Genomic DNA, 17,271 nt, shown 5'->3' with positions numbered 1-17,271 from the left:
TCCAAGTACCAGGCATCTGTGTCCTGACTGCGGACTGCTGCTTCTAGCTCACAGAGGTGCAGACAAAAAAGTGGGCGCATCCCTGGTACACCTTCCTCAATTGTTCCAACTCCTCCCCCTCTGGCTGAAGTGACTTCCAGGGGATTTAAAGGACTGGTGTCCTTTCATCCACCCCTCCTTCCTTCATTTTTTTCTCTTTTTACCCTTCCCGGAGCTGGACATTGAAAAAACAAGTGCTTCTATGGGGAAAATTAGAAAGTGACCACACACACCCAGGGAAAGGCTCAGAAAAGGTCTCAGAAGACCTTAACTCTACACCTCAGGCTCATCTTTGGTATATGACAGCCCAGAATTCTTTTTTTTTTTTCCTAATAAACAAAACCAGTAACGAGCAACAGCAAACCCCGGGGAAGACTGAAATTCTGGTTTCCAGAGTTACTACATTATCAGATCTAAACACCCAGTTTTCAATGAACAATCACAAGACATACAAAGAACAGGAAATTATGGCCAATTCAAGGGGAAAAAAAATCAGCAGAAACTGTCCCTGAAAAAGTCCTGATGGTAGACAGATTAGACAGACTTTAAAAAAACTGTCTGAAAGATGCTCAAAGAACTAAAGGAAGATGTAGAGAAAGTCAGGAAAATGATACATGAATAAAATGGAAATATCAATAGGGAGAGAAAAACCTAAAAAGCCATTGAAAAAAACTCTGTTGCTGAAAAACAAAATAATTAAATGAAGAAAGAATTAGCAGACATGAAGACAAGACAATGGAAATTATCAAGCTTGTGGAGCTGAAAGAAAAAAAACAAAAACATGAAGAAAGATGAACGAGCCTAATGGACCTGTGGGAAACCATGAAGCAGACCAGCACGTTCACCTTCAAATTTCCAGAAGGAGAAGACAGAAAAGGAAAAGTGAGTATTTGAAGAAAGAATGGCTGAGATTTTCCCAAATTTAATAAAAGACATGAATATGAACATCCAAGAAGCTCAACAAACCCCAAATACATTATAATTAAACTTTATCTTTCAACAAAGAGAGGATCTTGAAAGCATCAAGTGAAAAGTGGATTGTCACAGACAAATCATACATCTCAAAAGGGGTTAATATCCAGAATACATAAAGAAATCTAAAACTCAATAATAAGAGAAAACAAACATTCAGATTAGAAAATGGGCAAAGGTCTTTAAAAGATGTTTCTACAAATAGCCAATATCCACATGAAAATATGTTCCACACTGCTAATCATCAGTCAGTCAGTTCAGTTGCTCAGTCTTGTCTGACTCTTTGCGACCACATGAATCGCAGCACGCCAGGCCTCCCTGTCCATCATCAACTCCCGGAGTTCACTCAGACTCACGTCCATCGAGTCAGTGATGCCATCCGGCCATCTCATCCTCTGTCGTCCCCTTCTCCTCCTGCCCCCAATCCCTCCCAGCATCAGAGTCTTTTCCAATGAGTCAACTCTTCACATGAGGTGGCCAAAGTACTGGAGTTCCAGCTTTAGCATCATTCCTTCCAAAGAAATCCCAGGGCTGATCTCCTTCAGAATGGACTGGTTGGATCTCCTTGCAGTCCAAGGGACTCTCAAGAGTCTTCTCCAACACCACAGTTCAAAAGCATCAATTCTTCGGCGCTCAGCCTTCTTCACAGTCCAACTCTCACATCCATACATGACCACTGGAAAAACCATAGCCTTGACTAGACAGATCTTTGTTGGCAAAGTAATGTCTCTGCTTTTCAATATACTATCTAGGTTGGGCATAACTTTTCTTCCAAGGAGTAAGCGTCTTTTAATTTCATGGCTGCAGTCACCATCTGCAGTGATTTTGGAGGCCAGAAAAATAAAGTCTGACACTGTTTCCACTGTTTCCCCATCTGTTTGCCATGAAGTGATGGGACCAGATGCCATGATCTTTGTTTTCTGAATGTTGAGCTTTAAGCCAACTTTTTCACTCTCCTCTTTGACCTTCATCAAGAGGCTTTTTAGTTCCTCTTCACTTCCTGCCATAAGGGTGGTGTCATCTGCATATCTGAGGTTATTGATATTTCTCCCAGCAATCTTGATTCCAGCTTGTACTTCTTCCAGCCCAGCGTTTCTCATGATGTACTCTGCATATAAGTTAAATAAATAGGGTGACAATATACAGCCTTGATGAACTCCTTTTCCTATTTGGAACCAGTCTGTTGTTCCACGTCCAGTTCTAACTGTTGCTTCCTGACCTGCATACAGGTTTCTCAAGAGGCAGGTCAGGTGGTCTGGTATTCCCATCTCTTTCAAAATTTTCCACAGTTTATTGTGATCCACACAGTCAAAGGCTTTGGCATAGTCAATAAAGCAGAAATAAATGTTTTTCTGGAACTCTCTTGCTTTTTCCATGATCCAATGGATGTTGGCAATGTGATCTCTGGTTCCTCTGCCTTTTCTAAACCAGCTTGAACATCTGGACGTTCACGGTTCACATATTGCTGAAGCCTGGCCTGGAGAATTTTGAGCATTACTTTACTAGTGTGTGAGATGAGTGCAATTGTGCGGTAGTTTGAGCATTCTTTGGCATTGCCTTTCTTTGGGATTGGAATGAAAATTGACCTTTTCCAGTCCTGTGGCCACTGCTGAGTTTTCCAAATTTGCTGGCATGGTATGGACCTAACAGAAGCAGAAGATATTAAGAAGAGGTGGCAAGAATACACAGAAGAACTGTACAAAAAAAGATCTTCATGACCTAGATAATCACAATGGTATGATCACTCACCTAGAGCCAGATATCCTGGAATGTGAAGTCAAGTGGGCCTTAGAAAGCATCACTACAAACAAAGCTAGTGGAGGTGATGGAATTCCAGTTGAGCTATTTCAAATCCTGAAAGATGATGCTGTGAAAGTGCTACACTCAATATGCCAGCAAATTTGGAAAACTCAGCAGTGGCCACAGGACTGGAAAAGTCAGTTTTCATTCCAATCCCAGAGAAAGGCAATTGGAAATACAAATCAAAATTACAATGAGGTAAGATCTCACACTCATTAGGATGGGTCACTATCAAAACACCTCGGAAAACAAGTGTTGGTGAAGATGTAAAGAAACAGGAACACTTGTGTACTATTGGTGGGAAAGTAAAATGGTGCAGCTGCTATGGAAATCAGAATGTTGACTGTCCAAAATATGAAAGATAGAATTATCATGATTCTGCTGGGTCAATTCAATTGATAGACATTTAATTAATAGTAGGCTTTTAAAGAGATATATGTACTCCTATGCTCATGGCAGCATTACCGCCATAGTTAAAAAATGAAAGCATCCCATTTGCCTATTGACAGATGAATGATAAGCAAAATGTAATATATACATACAATGGAATAGTATTCAGCCTTAAAAAGGAAGAAAATTCTGCCATATGCTATAACATGGATCAACCATGAGGATACCAAGTGCAATAAGCCAGTCGCAAAAAGACAGATACTGTATGGCTCAACTTATATAGGTACTTAAAAGTAATCAATACCATAGAAACAGGAAACAAATGGTGGTTACCAGGGACTTGAGAGTCCTTTGGACAGCAAGGAGATCCAACCAGTCCATCCTAAAGGAAATCAGTCCTGAATATTCATTGGAAGGACTGATGCTGAAGCTGAAGCTCCAATACTTTGGTCACTTGATGCGAAGAACTGACTCATTGGAAAAGACCCTGATGCTGGGAAAGATTGAAGGCAGGACGAGAAGGGGATGACAGAGGATGAGATGGTTGGATGGCATCACCAACTCAATGGACATGAGTCTGAGTAAGCTCCGGGAGTTGGTGATGGACAGGGAAGCCTGGCATGCTGCAGTCCATGGGGACGTGAAGAGTTGGACACAACTGAGCAAGTGAACTGAACTGAACTGAACCAGGGCCTAGGGAGAAGAAATTGGGAGGTATTATTTAAAAGGTTTAGAGTTTCAATTTTACATGATGAAAAAGAGTTATGGGAATGCATGGAATGATGGTTGCACATTATGAATATATTCAGTACCACTGAACTGCATACTTAAAAATGGTTAAGACAGTGGATATTATGTGACATGTATTTTACTACAATTTTTATAACTGAAAAAAAAAACAAACACATGCACAAGTGGGAACAAAGGATATATGGGAATTTCCTGTGAACCTAAAACTTTGCTAAATATATATATATATATATAATACATTTGAATCAGTTCTAATGAGGTGGATGAAACTGGAGCCTATTATAGTGTGAAGTAAGCCAGAAAGAAAAACACCAATACAGTATACTAATGCATATATGTGGAATTTAGAAAGATGGTAACAATAACCCTGTATGTGAGACAGCAAAAGAGACACAGATGTATAGAGCAGTCTTATGGACTCTGTGGGAGAGGGAGTTGGGGGATGATTTGGGAGAATGGCATTGAAACATGTATAATATCATATGTGAAACGAATCGCCAATCTGGGTTTGATTCATGAGACAGGATACTCAGGACTGGTGCACTGGGATGACCCAGAGGGATGATATGGGGAGGGAGGTGGGAGGTGGGGTTCAGGATGGGGAACACATATACACCCGTGGCGGATTCATGTCAATGTATGGCAAAACCAATACAATATTGTAAAGTAAAAACAAACAAAAAAAAGTATACAAGAGTCTTGTCCAAAATGTCTTTCCCTCTTCTTTAACCTCTTCAAAGTCTATCCACTCCTGGACAGCCGGCAGTACTTCCACCTCTACTCTAAGAGCTTTTCTCACATCTAACTTGACTTCTCTCCTCTAAATTGCTACATGGATGCTGTGCATGCTAAGTCGCTTCAGTCATGTTCAACTCTTTGTGACCCTGTGGACTGTAGCCTGCCAGGATCTTCTGTCCAAAAGATTCTCCAGGCAAGAATACCGGAGTGGATTGCCACCCCCTCCTCCAAGGGATCTTCTTGACCCATGGGTTGAACAGACATCTCTTACATGTTCTGTGTTGTCAGGCGGGTCCTTTACCACTAAAGCCACCTGAGAAGCCCAAATTCCTACATAAAATACATTAAACTATCAAGACGAATATAGATAAGATGAATTAAACATGTGTTATAAGAATAACATCTGTATAATCTAAGTTAAACTCAATTAAAGTACATGACAAATTCTTTAAGAGCTGTTTACAGCTGTAAAAATTAAGTTTCTTCATTCAACCTACACATATTTACTGTTTAAAATGTGCCAGCCATAAGAAGAGGACCTAAAAATACACTGGTGAAGGGAAAAACAATCCCCAGCCTCAGGAAGTCACAGTCTAACAGAGGAAACAAGCAAACACATACGAAGATATCAACTGTACTCACTGCTATCAAAGAAGCTAGTGGGTATTAGAGAGCTAGGAAGGGGCATGACAGGCATGCTCTTTCAGATAAAACAGGTGGTCAGGAAGACGTCTCTGAGGCGAGAGCTATTTAGCTGCCACCTGGAAGATGGGGAGGTGTCGACCATGGTAAAAGCAGGGAGAAGAGAATTTTACGCAGAAGAATAGAATTGTGAAAAGGTTCATGTAATACCCATAACTATAAGTGAAGCCAGTAAACTGGGCTTCCCAGGTAGCTCAGTGGTAAAGAATCCACCTGCCAATACAGGAGACAAGCGTTCGATCCCTGGTCCAGGAAGATCCCACATGCTGCGGAGCAACTAAGCCTGAGCACCACAACTACTGAGTCTGGGCTCTAGAGCCCACACGCTGCAACTACTGAAGCCGTGTGCCTGAGAGCCCGTGTCCCGCCAACAAGAGAAGCCACTGCCACAAGAAATCCACAGACATCAGCTACAGAGTAGCCCACACTCACTGCAACTAAAGAAAAGGAAGGAAGGCAGGAAGGAAGACCCAGCACAGCTGAAAATAAACAAATAATTTTCTTAAAAAATCAGCTTTTTAAAAAAAGTAAAGCCAATAAACTGAAACTGAGGAAGACAAGTAAAATACACATAAGGGAGTGTTTGGGGGGAAATTTACTAACTTTGGTTATTTACACAAGACAGTAGAAGGAACCCACTTCTTATTTTCTTACTTGGGCCTAAAGCCATGTGGAATCCAAAAATCAAAACAGAGAAACACAATGAAATGAACACACACTCATAGATGTAGAGAACAAATAGGTGGTTGCCACAAAGGAGAGGGGATGAAATAGGTGAAAGAGATTAGGAGTTACAAAACCTCTGGTTATAACATAAATAAACCACAAGGATGTAACAGACAGCACAAGGTATGTGGTCACTAATATTGCAGTAACTTTGTATGGGGACAGGCGGTGACTAGACTTATCATGGTGATAATTTCTTAGTATATGTAAATGTCAGATCACTATGTAGCATGCTGCTGCTGCTGCTGCTACGTCGCTTCAGTCATGTCTGACTCTGTGTCCGAGTCTGTGTGATCCCATAGATGAAAGCCAAACAGGCTCCCCCATCCCTGGGATTCTCCAGGCAAGAGTACTGGAGTGGGCTGCCATTTCCTTCTCCAATGCATGAAAGTAAAAAGTGAAAGTGGAGTCGCTCAGCCGTGTCCGACTCTTAGCAACCCCACAGACTGCAGCCTACTAGGCTCCGCCGCCCATGGGATTTTCCAGGCAAAATACTGGAGTGGGGTGCCACCTGAAACTAAAATAATACTGTATTAACAACTATACTTCACTTAAAAAGCTCTTACGTTAGTCACTTACTATCCATAAGATTTGGGCATCTCATTGGACATTTTCAAGTCCCTGTTTCCTCATCTATAAAATAATACAACCATCATTAAATGTTCTTCACTCTCATGTATACTAAAAAAAAATCAGGATCATGAATGCCATTCTGACCAGAAGACTAAAACGCAACAAGAAGTTTATCAGAGCTCGATAAATATTCTCTAAAGACAATCTTGAACACATAATATTCCACTGAGGGAATGCGTCATACTTTGTTTCCTTATAAATGGATATTTACACAGTCTCTTTATTTTTGCCATAATACACTCATGAAAGAATTACCTCTACACTCAAGTCTCTTACTCTTTTCTAGTGACAAAATGTCCGAAGGGTTTGCACTCGGTCAAGGAAACCCATTCAAGGGGTTTGATAGTTATTATTACCCTGGAGTTGCAAAGAGTAGGACACAACTGAGCAACTGAACATCATTACCAGTTTGCTCCCCAGAGTGCCTGTGGTAATTCACACTCTTAGATAAAAAAATAAGAACAAACAAAATAAAAAGTGCATATGAAATGAAGATACCAACTTTTCTTACCTTTGCCAACACAGGTCATAATTCTAGAAAGTCTTTGTTAATTTGATAGAAGAAGATTTTGTTTTTAAGCTTTTTACATGATGCTTTTTACGTGGTTTTTCTAGTAGTCATGCACGGATGTGAGAGTTGGACCATAAAGAAGGCTGAGTGCTGGAGAATTGATGCTTTTGAACTGTTGTGCTCGAGAAGAGTCAAGAGTCCCTTGGACAGCAAGGAGATCAAACCAGTTAATCCTAAAGGAAATCAACCCTAAATATTCTTGGAAGGACTGATGCTGAAGCTGAAGCTCCAATACTTTGGCCGCCTGATGCGAAGAGCTGACTCACAGGAAAGGACCCTGATGCTGGGGAAAACTGAGGAAAGGAGGAGAAGGGAACGATAGAGGATGAGATGGTTGGATGGCATCACCGACTCAATGGACATGAGTTTGAGCAAACTCTGGGAGACCGTGAAGGACAGGGAAGCCTGATGTGCTGCAGTCCATGGAGTTACAAAGAGTCGGAAGTGACTGGATGACCGAACAACAATGGTGTTTACTGTCCTCTTGTCTGTGGCCATTTCTCAGATCTGCCCTGCTTCTGAAGACCTTGACAGTTTTGAGAAGTACTGGTCAGTCATTTTGTTTAAAGCCACACAGTCTGGATTTTTCTGGTTTTTTTTTTTTTTTTCTCTCATTGTTAGATTAGGGTTATGGGTTATTGGGAAGATCTCGTTATATCATATCAAGGGCATATGCTATCAAAATAATTTATGACTATTAATGCTAATTTTGAGGATCACCTGGGCGAACTGCTGTTTCTAGGTTTCCCCACTGTCAAGTTACTGCCCCACCTCCACCACATATTCACAGGAGTTACTGTCTGGAAGCACTGCAAGAAATGGAGCAGTTGGAGGGTTTTAAGCTCTACCTCCTCGAGCAGGAAGTAAACTCCATCATCTTTTGGAATTCTGTACAGGAGACTTGTCTCTTCTCCCCTACTTATTTATTCAGTCACTTACTTATATGAATACCTATTTGTTTATTGTTACTTTTTAACTTCAGGTTAAAATCCAACATTGCGTTATTTATTTTGATGCTCCAATTGCTCCAGTTTTGGCCACTGGGATCTTTTTCAGGTCGGCTCCTGTGTTGGTTTGGCATACTCCAATTTTTTTCTTTTTTTTTAAATATTTCCTTACTTTCTGGTCCCATGAGACACTCCAGGTTCATTTTGTATATTTCCTGCCCAAACACAGACTCGCTATTTTTCCATGGAGCCCCTGAATGTTTTTACTGGAGAACAGTATTAGAAACCAAGATCTAGGTGGTGAGAGACATTACTAGCTTTTTAAAACTCTAGCAATATTTGATGGAAATTGCAATACATAATTTTTATTTGCTTTGGAAGAACTGTCAACTTCAAAATACTTATTTTTTCAAGAGCTGTCTTATACTAAGTTGTTTCTTAGTACACAATAAAACAACTGCTTTTCCTTTATATCACAGAAATGATAATACTTTAAATATCACTGGTATTTTCTCCACCTGCTAATGCAAAATTTCCAGACACTTCAAAGTCTCCAACAGCTCACAGAATTTCTGTGAGCTTTGACAGGAAATACCTTCAGCCTTGGCTGTACATTAGAATCAACTGGGAAACCAAAAAATCTCATGTCCAAAACACATCTCAAACCAACTCCATCAAAACCTCTGAGGGTTGGAAGTATTATTCTAAAGGTCTCAGGTGATTGCAGTTTGTATTTAAGCTAGAGAAACACCAGTGTAGTCTTTCACATGGCCTCACTGAGAGTTCATTGCCACTGAGAGTATTGCTGAGTAATGCCGCCTGCACCTCTCTACTCCTCTGTAGAAACACGGTTTGTCCAGAAAATGCCAGAGCTTCAGGTTCGGCCTTTTTCAAAACAAGGAAGAATATTCTGCTCCCTTGCTAGATTACCTCATAAGAAATATACATAAGCAGCACTGCTTGTGACTTAACAAGATGATTTGTTAAATTATATTTTTAAAGATAATTTTTGTTGTTTTCATAAAAACTTATACCCACCCTATTCTCATAGGATTCACACATGACTTCAGAGGTCTGGCCATAAGATAAAACTCAGTAAATCCCATCATGCAATATTCAGAATCATTTCCCCTTTCCAAAGACCAAGATTTTTCTTAAAGGTTCAACCTCTTTTTTCCTCTGAGGCACACTGAACATAATCATGGCAACATCAGAAGCCAAACCCAGCTCAACTCCAGACTGACTCACTAAATCCCACAAATGCCATAACAGAAGTAGAAGCATGCCCATTTCCATGTATAAATACTACTTATTTCAAGCTCTACTGTTCTATAGAAAGCGTCAGGCATTAAATTAAAATTGTAAAATATACACAAAAGGGAAAAGAAAAAAAAAAAAACCCTACTGAAAGAAAGAAAGCAGCCAAGAAACACAGACTCATACATGACCTGGATGTTGAAAATATCAGAAAGGGACTTTAAAATAACTATATCCACTTTCTCTTTACTAGACTGGAAGAAATTTTTTTCCTAAGTTTAATCACTTGAAAAGATAATTGAGAGTCTAAACTAGAACACTAATAATGTATTATACGGCTTATAACATTTAAAATTAAATGCATGCTATTAATAGCGCAAAAGAGGAGAAAGGAAATGGAAGTATGCAAAATATGACATAAATTCTTTGAAAGCAGACTGTAATAACTTAAAGATGTACACTATAAACCCAAGGGCAAACCACATTAACAAACTGAAGAACAAAAGTCATATGATCATCTCAATAGATGTAGAAGAAACTTCTGACAAAACTCAACAGCCATTCATGATTTAAAAAAACTCTCATCAAAGTGGGTCTGGAGGGACATATCTCAACATAATAAAGGCCATTTATGACAAAATCACAGTTGAAATTATACTCAAAGGTGAAAAGCTGAAAGTTTTTCCTGTAAGATTAACAACAAGACAAGGATACCCACTCTCATAATTTTTATTTAACAGAGTATTGGAAGTCCCAGTCAGGGCAATCAGACAAAAATAAATAAATAAATAAAAGGAAGCTAATTAGAAAGGAAGAAGTAAAACTGTCACTGTTTGCAGATGTCATGACACTATATATAGAAAATTCTAGAATCCAATTAAACCTGAACTCACAATGAATCTGGTAAAGTGGCAGGATACAAAATTAATCTACAAAAAGATTTCTGTAGATTGCATTTATATACACTAACAGCATGCTATCAGAAGGAGAAATTAAGGGGAAAAAAATCACACTTACCACTGCATCAAAGAGAATAAAATACCTCGGAATAAACTTAACTTAGAAGGTAAAAGACCTATATTTGGGAAACTGTACAACAGTGTAAGATAACACAGAGAGAGATGCTTATTCATGGATTGGAAGAATTAATACTGTCTAAATAAACATACTACCCAAGGCAACCTATATATTCAATCCAATCCCACCCCATTAAAACAGTCATGGCATTTTGCACAAAACTATAACAGTCCTAAAAGATTCTCAATAACTGAAGCAATTTTGAAAAAGAAGAACAGAGCTGGTTATCATGCTCCCTGACTCTAGACAATACTACAAAGCTACAGTAAGCAAAAGAGTATGTAACTGACACAAAAACAGATACACAGATCAATAGAACAGAGAGCCCAGAAATAAACTCGTACTTATGGTCAATTTATTTACAACAAAGGAGGCAAGAATATACAAGGGGGAAAGTCAATCTCTTCAGTAAGTTGTGTGGGGAAAACTGGACAGTTACATAGAAAAGAATGAAATTAGAACATTTCCTTACACTGTATACAAATATAAGACCTGAAACCATGAAACTCCTAGAAGAAAACATAGAACACTATGTCATAAATCGTAGTAGTATCTTTTGGATATGTCTCCTAAGTAAAGGAAACAAAAGCAAAATAAACAAATGAGACCTAATCAAACTTAAAAACTTCTGCAGAGCAAAGGAAACCAACAACAAATAACAAGATAATCTACTGAATGGAAGAAAATATTTGCTAATTATATGACCAATAGGAGTTAATATCCAAAATATATAAGCATCTCATACAATGCAGTATCTAAAAAGCAAAAAGCCCAATCAAAAAATGGGTAGAAGACCTACACAGATATTTTCCCAAAGAGACATACAAATGGCCAACAGGCATATGACAAGATTCTCAACAATGCTAATCATCAGAAAAATGCACTCAAAAATCACAAGAAAGTATCACCTCATACCTGTCAGAATGGCTATTATCAGAGAGACCACAAATAACAAACGTTGATGAGGATATGGGAAAAAAAAAAAAAAAGGAACTCTCATGCACTGTTGGTGGGAATGTAAATTGTTACAGCCACAATGGAAAATAGTATGAAGGTTCCTCAAAACACTAAAAATAGAACTACAATATGATCCAGCAATTCTGCTCCTAGGTACATATTCATAGAAAACAAAAACAGCATTTGAAAAAATACATGCAGCCCAATATTCATAGCATTATTTACCATAGGAAACAGAAGCAACCTGTGTCCATGAACAGATGAATGGATAAAGAAGAAGTGACACGCACACACATACACACATACATCGAAACACCACTCAGTTATAGAAAAGAATAAAATTTTGCTATTTGCAGCAACATGGGTGGATCACTTTCTACCAAATATTTACAGTAAAATTAACACTATACAAGCCCTTCTAGAAAACAGAATAGTAGAAAACAATTTCCAATTCATTTGCTAAGGCCAGCACAACCCTGGTATCAAAACTGTTAACAAAGAAATACTAAGAAGATTCCCAATCAATATCCTTCATGAACATGGTCTCCAAAAACCTTGACAAGCCTTAGAAAGGAATGAAATTCAGACACACGCTCTGACATTGATGAACTCTGACAACAATGTGCCAAGTACAAAAAGATACAAAAGGACAAACAATCTAAGTTTCTAATTATATAAGGTATCTAAAATCATCAAATTCAGAGACAGAAATCAGAACAATAGTTACCAGTAGCTAGAGGAAGGTTTTAAACAGGGAATTATTATTTCATATGTATGGGCTCAATAAAGGACAGAAATGGTATGGACCTAACAGAAGCAGAAGATATTAAGAACAGATGGCAAGAATACATAGAAGAACTGTACAAAAAAGATCTTCATGACCCAGATAATCACGATGGTGTGATCACTCACCTAGAGCCAGACATCCTGGAATGTGAAGTCCAGTGGGCCTTAGGAAGGGTCACTACGAACAAAGCTAGTGGAGATGATGGAATTCCATTTGAGCTATTTCAAATCCTAAAAGATGATGCTGGGAAAGTGCTGCATTCAATATGTCAGCAAATTTGGAAAACTCAGCAGTGGCCACACGCTAGTAAAGTGATGTTCAAAATTCTCCAAGCCAGGCTTCAGCAATACGTGAACCATGAACTTCCAGATGTTCACGTTGGTTTTAGAAAAGGCAGAGAAAACAGAGATCTAATTACCAACATCTGCTGGATCATGGAAAAAGCAAAAGAGTTCCAGAAAAACATCTATTTCTGCTTTATTGACTATGCCAAAGCCTTTGACTGTGTGGATCACAACAAACTGTAGAAAATTCTGAAGGAGATGGGAATACCAGACCACCTGAGCTGCCTCTTAAGAAACCTCTATGCAGGCCAGGAAGCAACAATTAGAACTGGACATGGAACAACAGACTGGTTCCAAATAGGAAAAGGAGTACGTCAAGGCTGTATATTATCACCCTGCTTATTTAACTTATATGCAGAGAACATCATGAGAAACGCTGGGCTGGAGGAAGCACAAGCTGGAATCAAGATTGCTGGGAGAAATATCAATAACCTCAGATATGCAGATGACACCATCCGTATGGCAGAAAGTGAAGAAGAACCTCTTGATAAAAGTGAAAGAGGAGAGTAGAAAAGTTGGCTCAAAGCTCAACATCCAGAAAACTAAGATCATGGCATCTGGTCCCATCACTTCATGGCAAATAAATGTGGAAACAGTGGAAACAGTGGCTGACTTTATTTTTTTGGGCTCCAAAAGACGCTTACTCCTTGGAAGGAAAGTTATGACCAACCTAGACAGCATATTAAAAAAGCAGAGATATTACTTTGTCAACAAAGGTCCGTCTAGTCAAGGCTATGGTTTTTCCAGTGGTCATGTATGGATGTGAGAGTTGGACTGTAAAGAAAGCTGAGCACTGAAGAATTGATGCTTTTGAACTGTGGTGTTGGAGAAGACTCTTGAGAGTCCCTTGGACTGCAAGAAGATCCAACCAGTCCATCCTAAAGGAGATCAGTCCTTGGTGTTCACTGGAAGGACTGAAGCTGAAACTCCAATCCTTTGGCCACCTGATGCGAAGAGCTGCCTCATTTGAAAAGACCCTGCTGCTGGGAAAGACGGACGGCAGGAGGAAAGGGGATGACAGAGGATGAGATGGCTGGATGGCATCACCGACTCAATGGACTTGAGTTTGGGTAAACTCCGGGAGTTGGTGATGGACAGAGAGGCCTGGCGTGCTGCGGTTCATGAGGTTGCAAAGAGTGGGACTCAACTGAGCGACTGAACTGAACTGAATTGAACAGTATATATAGGAGAAAGGGGTAATGGAGTTAAAGTGGGCTAAGATCTTGTAGTGTCTCTGAGGATGTCAGACTTTGAAAAGTCAAGGATGTACCCTTTAAGTTCTAGTTAGCCCCTGCTTCTCAAAATGTGGTCCACGCTCTAGTGCTGATCTGCAAACTGTTGTACACAATGAAAATGGTGAACCTGAACAAAATGTAATCGCACAGATCACTAGGCACACTGTGTAGTTCAGCTGATTTTTTTTGGTAGCAAGACTTTATAATAACAGAAACTATGTTACCTTACAGTGTGGGAAAGCCCCTTATCTTTTGGTGGACAGGCAGTTCCTAAGAACTGAATCCAACCAATCAAATGCCATGATAATAGAGATGGTGGACAACACTGAATCCACTTAAATATAAAAGTAAATGTAAATAAAAGGGAGATTTTAAGTTATAGAACTGAATGTAAATATTAGAAATCCCAATACTGTGTTCATTGAAGGACTGATGTTGAAACTGAAACTCAAATACTTTGGCCACTTGATGGGAAGAGATGACTCATTTGAAAAGACCCTGATGCTGGGAAAGATTGAGGGCAGGAGGAGAAGGGGATGATAGAGGATGAGATGGTTGGATGGAATCACAGACTCAATGGACATGGTTTTGGGTAGACTCCAGCAGTTAGTGATGGATAGGGAGGCCTGGCATGCTGAGATTGATGGATGGGGTTGCGAAGAGTTGGACTTGACTGAGCGACTGAACTGAACTGATGTAGAGTTTCATTTTGAGATGATGAAACAGTTCTGGCGATGGATAGTGGTGATGGCTGCACTATGACGGTACTTAAAGCCACCAAATTAGGTGAAAATGGCTAACAGTAAGTTTTATGTTATGAATATTATACCACCATAAAAATCCTTAAAATGATAGCAAACTTAATCTAGCACTAGATAAAAAAGGATAATACATTATGAAGCAACCGGTATCTATCCAAAGAATGCTGCTTGATATAGATAAGCCAAAGAATCAACAAAGAGGCTATCAGAAGTAACAAATTTTAATAAGCTAACGAATTTATTACCAAGATAGAAGGCCCCATATATACTATACAAAAAAAAAATAGTAAACTTTATTTCAAATAGCTTATTTCTCAATTAATCTAATTTTAAAAAACAAAAACAACAGAAAACTAAATAATAGTGTTGCCAGCAGATCTCCTTATCTTGTTCCTGTTTTAAACAAAAATGTCTGTTTCTAATGGAAATATACTAAATATAGTGACTAATAACTTAAATATAAATATACTAAATATAAATAAATATATAATATATATTTATGTAGTATACATAATATATAAAATATATATTCATTATATATATTAAAACAGGTTAAAATATTTACTGTTATTATAAATATTATTAAAATATATTAAACATTATTAATTATCAAATACATTATTAATACATTAATATATAATATAATAATGTATGCTATGCCATGCTATGCTAAGTCACTTCAGTCGTGTCCGACTCTGTGTGACCCCATAGATGGCAGTCCCCCAGGCTCCGCCGTCCCTGGGATTCTCCAGGCAAGAACACTGGAGTGGGTTGCCATTTCCTTCTCCAATGCATGAAAGTGAAAAGTGAAAGTGAAGTCGCTCAGTTGTGTCCGACTCTTAGCGACCCCATGGACTGCAGCCTACCAGGCTCCTCCATCCATGGGATTTTCCAGGCAAGAGTACTGGAGTGGGGTGCCATTGCCCTCTCCATAATAATGTAATATATAGTATATTATATAATATTGATATAGTAATGTTAATATGTTAATATTAATTGATAATGTATTAATTATATAAACATATATCAATGTATTATATAATGTATTATATCAATATACATGTTAATATTAATATATATTAATATATAAATATAGATAAAACAAACGTATTACTAATAACACCATGAATTATATTAATGCTAATATATAATAAATATATTAAATGTATTATATTATTAAAATATATTTAATATTATAAAAATATTAAAATTTAAAATGTATGAAAATATAATAAATATGATTATATATACGATAAATATATTAAATATACTAATAACTTAATCATGCAAAATGTCAGGCAGGATGAAGCACAAGCTGGAATCAAGATTGCCAGGAGAAATACCAATAACCTCAGGTATGCAGGTGACACCACCCTTATGGCAGAAAGCAAAGAACTGAAGAGCCTCTTGATGAAAGTGAAAGAGGAGAGTGAAAAAACTGGCTTAAAACGCAACATTCAGAAAACAAAGATCATGGCATCTGGTCCCATCACTTCATGGCAAATAGATGGGGAAACGATGGAAACAGTGACAGACTTTATTTTGGGGGGCTCCAAAATCACTGCTGATGGTGACTGCAGCCATGAAATTTAAAAAAGCTCCTTGGAGGAAAAGCTATGACCAACCTAGATAGCATATTCAAAAGCAGAGACATTACTTTGCCAACAAAAGTCCGTCTACTCAAAGCTATGGTTTTTCCAGTAGTCATGTATGGATGTGAGAGTTGAACTATAAACAAAGTTGAGCATCAAAGAACTAATGCTTTTGAACTGTGGTGTTGGAGAAGACTCTTGAGAGTCCTTTGGACTCCAGAGATCCAACCAATCAATCCTAAAGGAAATCAGTCCCGAAGATTCATTGGAAGGACTGATGCTGAAGCTGAAACTCCAATACTCTGGCCACCTGATGCAAAGAGCTGACTCACTGGAAAAGACCCTGATGCTGGGAAAGATTGAAGGCAGGAAGAGAAGGGGACAACAGAGGATGAGATGATTGGATGGCATCACCGACTCGATGGACATGAGTTTGAGCAAGCTCCAGGAGCTGGTGATGGATAGGTAAGCCTGGCGTGCTGCAGTCTGTGGGGTCACAGAGTCAGACACAACTGAGTGATTGAACTGAACTGATTAACTTAATAAAGTGTGTGTGTGTGTGCTGAGTCATGCCCAACTCTTTGCAACCCCATGGACTGTAACCCTCCAGGATTCTCTGTCCATGGGATTTCCCAGGCAAGAATACTGGAGTGGGTTGTCATTTCCTTCTCCAAGCGATCTTCCCAACCCAGGGATCAAACCCGCGTCTCTTGTATCTCCTGGGTTGGCAGGTGGATTCTTTACCATGGCAACACCTGGGAAACAACATGATGATAGATATTTTAAAATATATTTTTAAATATCTTTAATCTGTAGTCCATCAGCAGATTTTTTTTAAGTGACCAAATTTTTAAAAATGTAGGCTGAAAAGCATTTCAGATAAAAATACAGTTCCTCTTTAACCAACCTATGTAATTATTGATAATTTCTTAATATTAAATCAACCATCCTGAACTTTCTTGAGACAAATTACACTTGGTTCATAGTATACAG

The 17,271-nt window shown here is 38.6% G+C and overlaps 1 protein-coding gene across 19 annotated transcripts in view; it reads right to left on the bottom strand.

Annotated features, from left to right (window-relative positions):
• Nucleotides 1-17,271, bottom strand: part of TFDP2 (transcription factor Dp-2) — a 195,080-nt gene that overhangs the window by 78,104 nt on the left and 99,705 nt on the right. Inside the window, exon 6 of one of the 19 annotated variants that reach the window (XM_055569478.1) lies at nucleotides 2,598-2,654. The exons of the other annotated variants lie outside the window; for them this stretch is intronic. Coding sequence (XP_055425453.1) covers nucleotides 2,598-2,654 — 57 coding nt within the window. The remainder of the gene's footprint in view (nucleotides 1-2,597; nucleotides 2,655-17,271) is intronic. 19 annotated transcript variants of the gene reach the window in all.

This window comes from Bubalus kerabau, chromosome 2 (assembly GCF_029407905.1).
Source record: "Bubalus kerabau isolate K-KA32 ecotype Philippines breed swamp buffalo chromosome 2, PCC_UOA_SB_1v2, whole genome shotgun sequence".
NCBI lineage: Eukaryota > Metazoa > Chordata > Mammalia > Artiodactyla > Bovidae > Bubalus > Bubalus kerabau.
This window is presented reverse-complemented; position numbering and strand designations above follow the sequence as displayed.